The sequence below is a fragment of the Fukomys damarensis genome, unplaced genomic scaffold, assembly GCF_012274545.1.
Source record: "Fukomys damarensis isolate Sample0158 unplaced genomic scaffold, DMR_v1.0_HiC HiC_scaffold_13, whole genome shotgun sequence".
Taxonomy (NCBI): Eukaryota; Metazoa; Chordata; class Mammalia; order Rodentia; family Bathyergidae; genus Fukomys; species Fukomys damarensis.
In genome coordinates this window covers 35,952,306-35,965,084 of record NW_022900925.1, presented here as the reverse complement: position 1 = coordinate 35,965,084, position 12,779 = coordinate 35,952,306, and the positions used below count along the sequence as shown (strand labels likewise).

Genomic DNA, 12,779 nt, shown 5'->3' with positions numbered 1-12,779 from the left:
GGGTTCCCTGGGGGGGGTCTTCTAAATTAGCCCAGAAGGAAAGGGGCACCACAGAGCCGGTGTTTATTATTCATGACGGGGCGGAGCCTTCCTTCCACCGGGGCTCCTGGGAGAGCGCTCAAGTATTCAAGGACTCCACAGCACAGAGGTTATTATTATTCATGAAGGGGCGTGGCCTCCCCGCCCCGCTAGGGCTCTTGGGGGGCCCTAAATTATCCCGGGGAGGGTACCACAGAGCTGGGTCTTTACTATTTATGAGGGGGCGTGGCTCCCTCCCGCTGGGGCTCCTGGGAAGATTCTGAAACTTTCTTGAAGGCCGGGGCTGGCTCGAGAGCAGGAGCACGCGGAGCCGAGCCGAGTCGAACTCGCCTCTTCCCGGCGGGAAAACTCTGAGGAAATATTTCTCTTTCAAACATTAAGAAATTTGAGAATGAGGCAAAACGACTAAACCTCACTTTCCTGTGATTCCCCTAGCCGGAAAACTGTCAAAGTCTGTGGTAAAAAGAGCCCCTCCCCTGTACTTTCTTGTGGAAATAGTTTCTTTTCCTGGACTGAAGGGGTAACAGATTGGATTCTCAAATTGGCCAAATTTTTGGTGTGTGGTCTCCCTACTTTACTGTGTAGAGGTTTTGGGGAGGCTCCTCAAAGAATTTTTGTTAGGTTAAACAACAAATTCTGACGGTTTGTTCTTGGGGTCCCCTGAGGACCCGCGAAACCTTTCAAAACCCCTGACCAAAAATGAGAGAAACAGGGACAGGGACATGGAAACTTTATTGTCATTTTGGTCTGTGAAGCCCATTCTACAGGGCCAAGAGGACACCAGAAATCATTTGGGGTGAAGCCTCTTTCCCCCAAAAAAGGTTCAGGACTGAGTAAGGAAAACAAGGAGTTGGAAAAGGAGACTTTGAGTTTTAAAATATTTGGACCCATTATTTTTTATTTATTTTTTTATTTTTTTTATTTTTTGATGTTGTTTTGAGAAAGGGTCTCACTATGTAGTTCAGACTGACCTGGAACTCACTGTGTAGCCCAGGTTGGTCTCGAACTCAGTGATCCTCCTTGTCTCAGCCTCCCGAGTGCTGGGATTAAAGGCGTGTGCCACCACACAGGGCTGACCCATTATTTTTTAAATCATTGCATCAGTTTAAGTGCACTGGTCCTTAATGAATGACACTAAGGTCCCCTAGCACTAGGTCAGGGGTCCCTGAGGAGACCACAACTCCCACTTTAACCATGAGATCTATATTTTATCATGAAATGCTTTAAAATGCCTTCCTTAAAAAGTTACAAACTAAACTCGGCTTCTTGTATTGGTTGAAATACATGCAGCCATTAAAATATGTGTACTTGGCATAAAAAATTCACTGGGAAAAGCAGATTACAAAATATGAATTGTTATTACCGTTTTTCTTTCTTTCTTTCTTTCTTTCTTTCTTTCTTTCTTTCTTTCTTTCTTTCTTTCTTTCTTTCTTTCTTTCTTTCTTTCTTTCTTTCCTGGTACTGGGAACTCAGGACCTTGCAGGTGTGGTGCCACTGAGCTACATCCCCAGCCCTCACCACTTTTTGTTAAAAGAGAAATATGTAAAATTCCAGAATGATATAAACACCATATTCATATAAATGAATTTAATTGTATTTTTTAAAGTTTGGGTATGTTACTCATGTAGTTTTAGTGACTATTTTAAAAATATCTAGCCTGTCTTGGTAGCACATACCTGTAACTCAGCACTCAGAAGGCTGAAGCAGGAGGATCACAGTGAGTTTGAGGCCAACCTGGTATATATAGTGTTTTTTAAGGCTAGCCCGAGTTACATAGCTGAGAGTATGTCTCAAAAAAAAAACAAAAAACAAAAAAAAAAACTTTTTTTTAAAAAGACGAGGTCTTGCTATATAGTTCAGGCTGGCCTTGAACCACTGTGTAGCTCACACTGGCCTTGATCTCATGGCGATCCTCTTGCTTCAGCCTCCCAAGTGAGATTACAGGTATACCCCACCGTGCCCCACTAAAACAAACAAACAAAACTACTTTATATGGTCAGTGTGGGTATGGTTTTGTTTTAATTTGGATTTGGTTTGGGGATTTTGTTTCATTTTGTTTTGTTTTTTGGTACTGGGGATAGAACTCTACCTTCCACTTTCGAGGCAGGTGGTAGCACTTGGTTTTGGTTTTTTGAGACAGGGTCTCACATGTAGTTCATTGGCCTTGAGTTCACTATGTAGCCCAGGCTGGCCTCAAACCCACAGTGATCCTCCTGCCTCATCTTCCCCAGTGCTGGAATGACAGGGATGCACTGCCACAACTGGATTGACCATGGGTTAGTTTGTTGGTTTGTTGGTACCAGGGACCTTGTGCTTGTGAAGCAGGCAGGGGAGTCACTGAGCTAAATCCTGGCCCAACTTCACTATGGTTTTAAAGGTGGTTTAGAAGCCAGGTGTGGTGGCACACGAGGAGGATCACTGTGAGTTCGAGACCAGCCTGGGCTACATAGTGAGGTCCAGGTCAACTACATAGTGAGACCCTGCCTAAAAAAAAAGAAACATAAAGGTGGTTTAGATCCCTGCCAGGTTTTCAAACCTGTAACTAATTTTAAATTGATGTAAATTGAAGTGTAACCTCTTAAGATGGATAAATAACAATGTGATTTTAGCAGAACTGGAAAAGTATATTTGGTTAGATAGATTTGTAACTCTTTGATGAAATGCCTTAGCTCTTACTTCAGAAACAGAACCATAGATTGAAATTCTAATTATAGGCTATCTACATAAATATATACAAAAATCGTTTTCTGAACTAGAGCAATGCAGTGACACAAAGTCATTGTGTATGATGCCTAGTATATTTTAAAAGAATGATTATATAGGCTCAGTGCTTTTAATAAATCATACTGTACTTAATAAGTTCCCTTTAGGAAATGTTTGTCTTTAAAAATCAAGTTGCACCGGTGTTCCTAAAATTTGCCAGTGCTGATATTAACAAAAAGTGGAACACAAGCCAGGAATGGTCATGCACACCTGTAACCCCAGCATTCTGGACAGTTGAGGCAGGATGATTGTAAACTGCTGCCCTGGGTGGGCAATTTAGTGATTTCAGAGACTGTCACAACATTTTTAAAAATTGGGCTGGGGATTTAGCTTAGTGGCACCTCCACCTGCCTCGCAAGTGCAAGGTCCCAAGTTAGATCTCTGGTCCCAAAAAGAAGGAAGAGGGGGGCTGGGTATGTAGCTCAGTACAAAGACCCTGGTTCAATCCCCAGTACCACCAAAACAAAACAAAAACCAAAAACCTGAGGGAATTAGCCTTATTAATTTTATACAACTTTAAGCTTTTTTTTATTTTTTGAAACAGGATCTCACTAAGTAGCTGAGGCTGTCCTCCTGCCCCAGCCTGCCAAGTGCTGGGATTACAGGTGTGTGCTGCAAAACTTTAATTTTTCTGCTTATTTGTGTATTGCACAGCACATAATTGGTAACAACAATGCTAACTATTTAATCTGTTAGAGCTAGTACATTTAAATAGTTCTAAACTAGTCTTTATTTTTTGTTATTCTTTCTATCAAAAGAACAAAGGTCAGTACCCAATTTTAATGAAATGTAAGAATAGTGCTACAAAATTTTAAAGCTATAGGGCTGGGGATTTGGCTCAGTGGTTCTTCTGTCTGCCTTGCTAAGCGCAAGGACCTGAGTTCGATCCCTGGTAGAAAAAAAAAGTAAAACTATACTAATTTTTTGATAATTTAGAATATAATGGTTGCAAAGAGAACATACTAATTGTGATGGATATTGTGGGTTTTTGGTAATTAGTTTTTGTTTGTTTTGTTTTTGTGTTGTAGGGATTGAACCCTGAGCCTCACAAAACTGGGCAAGTGCTCTACTACGTTGCCATATCCCAGCTGTGATAGAGATTGACTGTATTTTAAGTCATATTGATTTTTTAAGGTTTTTTTTGTAATACTCCTTCTTTTATGTGTCAAATTCAGGTTACGAAAGAAGGTATTTATTTTGCACCTGTCCGTAAGATCTTTGTCCACAAATTAAGCCATATTAAGTCTTTTATTCTTCTCCTGTTTTTATTTTTATTTTTGGAGGGCTATTTATCATTGAAATACATATCTCATTTCCTAGCAAAACTCTTTATATAGAATACATGGTCAAGAGGTGAAGAAATTTAAAAGTTTTCAAATGATGCTGAATTGAATATATATAGTAATGGTGAGACCCCCATAAATTGCACATCACAGTAAAACTTTTGTAAATGTGAAGAGACAACTGTTGCCATCAGTGTGTGGACCCCTTCATTTAAAACAAAAACAGGGCCAGGGATTTAGCTCAGCGGTTCCGCCCAGTGCCTTGCAAACAGGAGGATATGAGTTCCATCCCCGGTACCAAAAAATAAATAAATAAAACAAAAACAAACAAAATAAACAGAGCTGGGGGATGGTGCTTGGTGGTAGAGCTCCAGGCTAGGACACAGGAGGCCCTGGGGTCCATCTTGAGCAGTACAAAAACAGCAGCTCTTCATTGCATTAATTTCCTTTCTTCTTTATCTCTTGTACTTTGTTTTTCTATCCAGGATAAATTCATGAGATTAGAAAAAAAAAGATGGCATCTAGAATAAATGCCAGTTTTACAAGGATTCCCAAACAGAAATACAGACGTAGTAACCGTCAATCCAGCTATTTTTCGAGCCAACAAGATTCAGATTCTCAGCATTTATCAACTCTTGGAAATTTTAAAGCCTTGCCACTGGAAGTATTCCAAATAATCTTAAACTATTTGTCAGGTGAGGTTTAGGGACAGTGAGCGGGCCACATACAACACTAGCATGTTTAAATTTTTTCCAAGAAGTAATTTGTCATTTTACATTCTGCTAAAATGTTAATAGCATTCATGTGAAGTTCATTTTGAAAAGTTTCCTCATTGTTACATTGTACATTGTACAGTGAGAAAGCAGCATACTCAAACCAAGCATTACTCTCTAATGATGTGGTAACTTGATTGTTTTATTCCAAGATAGTTCTAACCATTGAGTCCCGGATTTAAAACAAATTTGAGATTTTTTTCCCACTAGGATGCAGATAATTATGATTATTAATGAATTAGCTTACAAGTTAACAGACTATACTCATAGTAACGTTCTTGCGTCTAAGCTCTTCATGCATGCACATATGTATTTCTTTTGGTAGTGAGAGATGTCAGCATGCTAAGCCTGGTGTCCAAACCAGTTAGCCGGCTTGTTATCAATTACATCGCAACCTCCGCAGGAAGCAAGAGACTTTTACTACAGGACTTTCATAACCTTGAGCTGCCTGACAAGAGACAAGACTTCACTCTTCTGGAGTACTACAGGTCTCTAGGTAATTTATGAATTACATCAAAGAAAGAATTAAGTAAATTAAAGGATTTTATCAAACAATTCTTTAAAGCCAGTAGGATATAGAGTATTCCTAAAATGTGCCAATTTCTGATGTTTTTGCTCTTTTGGCGGGGTCACCAGGGATCAAACTCAGGTCCTTGCACTTGCAAGGCAGGCGGTGGCAACACTGAGCTAAATCCCCAGCCCTGTTTTTGCTCTTACATGTGAGGATGTTCCCTTAACAACTGCCCTTTAAACTTTTTTTTTTTTTTTTTTTTTTTTAAATACAGGTTCACTATGTAGTCCAGGGTGGCCTTGAATATATGGTGATTTTCCTGCCTCAGCCTCCTGAGTGCTGGGATCACAGCCATGCACTGCTCTGCCTATCTTTAAAGATAATTAAATGCACTTTAATGTCAAATGTCAGTCTTTTGTGATTTCATGTGCATACAATATTGCCTATACTTATTGTATAGATAATTTACTAGTTTAGGAAATTGTGTTTTGTATGCTTTACATCCTGTGGATATGAGTTTTCTATGTCACTTTTCCCTTTCAAACATGATCTAGTCCTTAAAATAAGAAAATAAGTTTAAATACATTATTGCAGATTGCAGAGGATCATTTATTCTCTTATCAGAGTATACACTACACATTTACTAATAAATCACTATAGCTGGGCGTGGTGGTGCACACCTGTGAGTTCAAGACCACCCTGGGCTACATAGTGAGTTCCAGGTCAGTCTCAACTACTTAGTGAGACCCTGTCTCAAACGAAAAAAACAAAAAATAAAAAACTAATAAATCACTACGATATACTTAAATTGACTTTATCAAAGGAAATTCTGTGTAATCTTTCTTCCCTTGATATGTAGTAATTTATATCTTTCACCCCCATTCATTGATTTCATTCTCCTCATAGTGCTGAATAAAACTCTAAGCTTGATTGATGACACCAATTTTTTTTTTTTTTTGTATCAGGGATCAAACTCAGCACCTTGCATTTGCAAGGTAGGCACAGTGCCACCGAGCTAAATCCCCAGCTTAGCACCAATTTAACTATGACCTTACTTTATAATTAACCAAAGCATGCAGTAAAACCAAATATCAAGATTATGTTGCAATTTGCTGGGCATGTTGGTGTACACCTATAATCCTAGCACTCGGGAGGTTGAGGCAGGAGGAGTGCTGCAAGTTTGAGGCTAGCCTGGGTATACTGAGTTCAAGGCTAGCCTGAACTGCAGATGCACAGCAAGACCCTGTCAAAGGAACGAAAAAGTGTCAGTCGCGATGGCGCACCCCTGTAATCCCAGCACTCTAGAAGGCTGAGACAGGAGGATCACCGTGAGTTTGAGACCAGCCTGGGCTACACAGTGAGTTCCAGGTCAGTCTCAACTACATAATGAGACCCTGTCTCAAAAAACCAAAAAAAAAAAAAGAACAAAAAAAGAAACAAATAAAAAAGTATGTTGCAATTTAAATAAAGGCACAGGAAGTTAAGTGAATATTGTCTTTTCATAGCCCAAGAATGTCTACCTTCAATAATAAATCTAAAAATGTAAATAATTAAAGTATATCTATCTATCTATCTATATTTTTTTGGTACCAGGGATTGAACTCGGGTGTTTGCGCTTGCGAGGCAGGCCACTGAACCGCTGAGCTATATCCCCAGCCCAATTAAAGTATATTTAATAAGACCAAATGAGGGCCAGAGATTTATCAGTGGTTCCACCTGCCTGCCTTGCAAGCTCAAGGTCCCGAGTTCAATGCCTGATACCAAAAAAAAAATAAAAGACCAAATGAAAGGTATATAATCTGAATACAATATTGTTGGCTTCAGTATTTATAACTAGATTTAGTAAAGCTTATTACCAAATTTAGCAATTTTTTTGCTATATCTCACTATAAATATCTTTTTAAAAACTTCATTAGTTGAGTCATATACTTTGTCCTTTGGTTTAAGTCTGAAAGAATTTCTTTTTTCCTGACCAAGTCTCAGTTGCTTAAACAAACAAAGCATTAAGACAAATTATATGGGCCTGGGATGTAGGTCAATGGCAGAGTGCTTGCCTGGCATGCACAGGGCCCTGGCTTCCATCCTCAGCAATACACACACACACACACACACACACACACACACACACACACACACACACAAATGAATAACTCAATTAAAACTTTTAAGTATATAGTGATCTTATTGGCTAGATTTTTATGTCATTATAGCTGTTTTGGTTTTTGAGACACAGTCTCACTATGCAGTTCAGGCTGCTGCAGCCGAGGCTGGCCTCAAACTCACATTGTTCCCAAATGCTGGAATTACAGGTGTGTGCCACCATGCCTGGCTCTGTTTTGGCTTTTTGAGACATTATAGTTCAGGCTGGTCTTGAACTCACTATGTAGCCCAAGCTGAGCTTGAACTTGTAGGGATTTTCCTGCCTCAGCCTCTCAGGTGCTGAAATTATAGACTTGTGCCACCATGCTTGGCAACGGTTGGCTTTTAAAAAATGGTTTTAGGGCTGGGGATTTAGCCCAGTGGTACTGCACATGCCTCCTGCCTCACAAGTGCAAAGTTCTGAGTTCAAACCCTGGTACCAAAAAGAAAAGGTTTTATTCATATAATTTCAACCTTCCATTTAATGTTAAAGTAGACACCCAGTTTGTAACTGATGCTTCAGGTAAATGTTGGAAGGTCTTACCATTTTCTCTTGTCATTCCTATCTGATCTGTTCTTCTTTTTAGACATTAAAATAACATTTCCAGAGACTTCCATTTCAAAGATTATGTATCTCAATTTACATTTTCATATAAAACAGAGCAGATGGCCAGTTGGAAAGAACACTGAATGTGACTCCATTGTATTGGAAAGAAATGAAAGAAGGCGGACTCTAAAGGCTTTAGCAGAGCACTTGCGTTTTTTAAAAAATAAAAATTTAAAACTAATATTTAGGCTCTATGGTAAATTATAACCTTTGCAAGTATGATTTTTACATTAGAGAAGGCCACCAACATGCAGTTATAGCTTATGATCCCCCAGCTATGATGGGTGGGGAGACTGGGTACCAAAGTGTGAAAGGAAAATAACTCAATTTAAAAACCAAACACTGAAAATGTCTTTTTATACACAAAAATGAAGAGGGATTATGTTTTAAGATCAACTCTAGTCATATGTCACCCAAACATAGCAACTTCCAAAAATAAATTAGATTCCTATGGATTTTTCAGAATTATGTAATTATTATATAAAAAAGTAAATGCAGAAAAGATAAAAACTGAAAGAAAGTCATGATGTTCTGGTATGTATTTTGCTACTCTGTATCTTATTTACAGTTCAAGAACATTCATCTTTATAGGAATATTAACAGTATGTTGCCATTTTAGGAAAACAGTATAATTAGGGAAAATAAATACATTTCCTGTTGCTATAGTTTAAGCATATCTTTGAGAAATTGAAGGTTTGTTTCCTTTTGAAACATCTGATTGCAAAATCCTACACATTCTTAACACGCAAATTCTATAAAAGGATTTTTTTTAAGGAAGAGAGAGATTGAACCCAAATTCAATACTTTTGGTTAACAAAACTCACTTAACCTCTGAAAGTTTAAGTACTGATGACTTTAAATTTTTGTATTTGGAAAAAGGCATACAAAAATCTCCTTTCCTTTTTTTTTAATTTTTTGTCTTTTGAGACAAGGTCTCATGCTGTGGTTCAGGCTAGTCTAAAACTAACTACATATCCCAGACTGACCTCGAACTTGTATTGATCCTCCTGCCTCAGCCTCCTGAGGGCTGGCTGGGGTTACAGGAGTGCACTACCACCCCCTGGCTTCTTTCCCATTCTTTCATATTGTACATTAACAATACATAAAATATTTTCCTTTTTAGACATGAGGTTAATTTCAAAAGATACTCATATCATTTTCCTATGGAATAAAGATGTTTTTCCCTAACATATCTTATGTCTTACTATTGTATCTTTTAAAATTTAAATATTTTCCATGTGTGTCCTACAGTATGACTTTCACAACGTTTTTACAAGATGTGCCAAACTCTCTTAGATGAACATGTGCCATATAGTTTACGTGTTTTGTACTCTTTCTCCCAAAAGTTCCTCTAAAAGCTGTATCATCATAACTAGGTATGAGGGCACATGCCTGAGATCATGGCATTTGGGAGGCTGAGGCAGGATTGCCATGAGTTTGAGGCCAGCCTAGGCTACCTGAACTACATAGGGAGAACTTGTCTCAGAAGACCGAAAAAAAAAGAAAAGAACCTGTATCATACTCGGGCGAGGTGGTAAACCTGTAATCCCAGCTTCTTAGGAGGCTGAGCCAGGAGGATTCCCAGTTCAAGCCCACCTGGGCAATTTAGCCTCTTTGAGAGACCTGTATCCGAATTTTAAAAATTAAAAAAGGACTAGGAATATAGCTCAGTTCACAGGCTCTGGGTTCAATCCCCAGGACAGGACAGGGAGACCCCCAAAACAAAGACTGTCATAGTGCACCATGGAAATGTCATTCCGTGCTGCGGGTAATGCTCACGTGAATTGCAGCCTTTTCTTCCTTGTCTCTTTTTCAGGTGTGCTATTTAAAAGATGTACGTTGCTGCTGCCCACCAAGGAAAGACTAAAGTGCATTCACAGGATACTCTCAGAAGTAAGATCACAGCTCCAGATTGGTTCAGAATCTTCATTTCTAGTAAAGATATTTTATTACTGTGGTCTTATGCTTACTTTAAATACATCTTTAATTGAAAGAATTTCATGTATTAGACCTTAAAATGATAATCTAAGTCAGAAGGTTTGTGACACCAACCGTAGCACAATACAGGCATCTCGCCACCACAGTTCAGTTCTCTACAGTCAATTCCAGTCTGAACATTTTAAACAGGAAGTTCCAGAGCTAAAGTCATAAATTTTACGTTGTGCATCATTCTGAGCAGTGTGATGAAATCTCGTCATCCTGTTCCTTCCCACCTCGGGTGAGAAGCGTCCCCTTGTCCAGTGTATCACATTATACATGCTGCCGCCACTAATCATGCAGGAATTATCTGGATACCAGACCCACTATCATCATATCACAGTGCTTGCACTCAGGTAGCTCAGTGCTTCCCCTAATAATGTTCTCCAAGGTGCAAAAGTAATAATTAATGTTGGCAATTGTATATTGTTTTTGATCTCTTATTGTTGGTATCAGTCTCTTGATATACCTAATTTATAAATTAAACATTAGCCTAGGCAGGTATGTGTAGAAAAAATAGTATTGTATAAAGCATTTTTACCCCACATAGGAAACTTGAGGAAGTTTTAAAGTAGTGACCTAGATATTTTTCAAAATGAAGTAATTTTTTAGCTGGGCATCGTGGTGCCTGCCTGTAATCCCAGTAGCTGGGAGGCTGAGGCAAGGGATGGAGAATTTGAGGCCAACTTTGGCAGTTTAGTGAGTCCTTGTCTCAAATAAAGAAATAAAAAATAGCTGGGGATGTACCTCAGAGCAAAGACTCTGGGTTAAAATCCTATTCTTTAAGTGTACAGAAAACATAGAAGAATTTTTTGTTTGGTTAGTTGTTTTTGGTGTGGTTTTCTCAGATGAGGTTGTGTAGCCCAGGGTATCCTCAAACTCATGAAGATCCTCCTGCCTCAGCTTTCCAAAGTGCTGGCATTACAGGAATGCACCACCACACCCGGCAGGAAGGGGAGTATTTTTAAGTTAACCTTATATGATAATTGACACACACGTGTGTGTGTGTGTGTGTGTGTGTGTGTGTGTGTATAAAATTAATGCCTTTGGGAGTAATCTCTCCAGACAAGGCTGCATTTCACTATGCAAATCCCACCACACATGGAACAGGATGGTCTATTTTGTGCTCAGGAGCATGCAAGCTGTTCTCTGGAGCTCTTCCACACAGTAATTACCTTGAGTTCTGGTTTATTTTTCAGCAGCTTTCTAAATGTTATGGTCGGCTCTAGATGTCCCCCCAGAGCCTCATGCAGTCATAATTGGGGCTTTTTCAGAGTTAATCTAGAGTGTGTGGTGCTGGGATTAAGACTGTGTGATTCTAAATGAATACATTGATGGGCTTGGCACCACCTGCGTCCCGGTAACCTGAATATAATATGAGGGACAGAAAGAGGTTTGTTTTGTCCTTGGCTTGCTCTGCTACCTTCTGCCCACCATGAACTGTTTCTCCTCTGCGATTCCTTTTGCCAGGCTACCCTGCCTTGGGGTCAGCCAATGATGGACTGAAACCTTCATAAACTGTGAGCTAAATAAACCTTTCCTCCCTTGGGGGTATCGGGTATTTTGTCTCATCAAGGAGAAAAGTAACTAAGATGCCAGATGTTCTTACTGTCATCCACCTCATCACCCCCAGACCATTCTGTGTACCGATTCAAAGACCCCCAAAACATCACAGTGATTGTATTTTATTTTTATTAGGACATGTATCCAATGCACAATATTTACATTCATCTTGGGGATTTGATACATCTACATATTCTCTTTCCATTCCCAAGATAACTTTCTTGTTTAAAATCTTTCTGAAATGGCCAGGGATTTAGCTCAGTGGTTCCACCACCTGCCTCACAAGCACAAGGACCCTAGTTCAATCCCCAATACAAAAAAAAAAAAAAAGCCATAAAAGATAGTAGTTTTGGACTGGGGATTAGCTCAGTGGTTCTGACACCTGCCTTGCAAGTGCAAGGACCAGAGTTCAATCCCCAGTACCAAAAACAACAACAACAACAAAAACCCAAAAACTAAAAATTTCTCAGACACTGGTTATGGTGGTGCACACCTCTAGTTTTAGTTAAATAGGAGGCTGAGGCGGGAAGATGGCAAGTTCCAGCTAACTTGGGCAATTTACCAAGATCCTGTCTCAACATAAAAAATATAAAGTATTGGGGGTAAAACTCAATGGTAAAATGCTTGCCTACCTTGTGCAAGGGTCTGGGTTCAATTTCCAGTGCTATCAAAAAAGGAAATTCATTATGTGATTACTCAAGTTTAGAAAGTAAGACTCAAGGTCCAAAGCTTGTACTTAGGGTTCTTGTTACAGTGCAGCCTTATTTTCCCCACTTTGAGCCTAATTCAGCTGGTCTTATCCTCCTTACAATAAATATTGTCCATTCCACCTCCATACAGTTTGGACCTCATCGTTTTGCACTCCAGTGCTTTCTATTAATCACATCCAAGTCCTACTTCAAAGCACTGCTTCTTTCACATTTCCCTCACAAACTTTTTATTTTTTTAATTTTTGAGACAGGGTCTCATTATGTAGCCCAGGCTGGTCTCAAACTCGTGGCAATCCTCCTGCCTCAGCCTCTTGAGTGCTAGGATCATAGGCCCTTACAAGCTTTCTGGTCATTCCCACATTAATACTTTTCCCAGTTTTCATATTGTCTAGTATAGTATTTATTCAGTCCTTT

General features: G+C 39.2%; 1 protein-coding gene across 2 annotated transcripts in view; it reads left to right on the top strand.

The window, feature by feature from the left end:
* Positions 1-306: 306 nt before the first annotated feature.
* Fbxo47 (F-box protein 47) overlaps positions 307-12,779 on the top strand; it is a 25,758-nt gene continuing 13,285 nt past the window's right edge. The window contains exons 1-4 of one of the 2 annotated variants that reach the window (XM_010620060.1): positions 307-497; positions 4,571-4,780; positions 5,184-5,354; positions 9,932-10,008. In XM_010620060.1, coding sequence (XP_010618362.1) covers positions 4,600-4,780; positions 5,184-5,354; positions 9,932-10,008 — 429 coding nt within the window. In that variant the 5' untranslated portion in view covers positions 307-497; positions 4,571-4,599. Of the gene's footprint in view, positions 498-3,376; positions 3,408-4,570; positions 4,781-5,183; positions 5,355-9,931; positions 10,009-12,779 lie in introns of those variants that run through there. The other variant, XM_010620061.1, reaches the window with a different exon arrangement.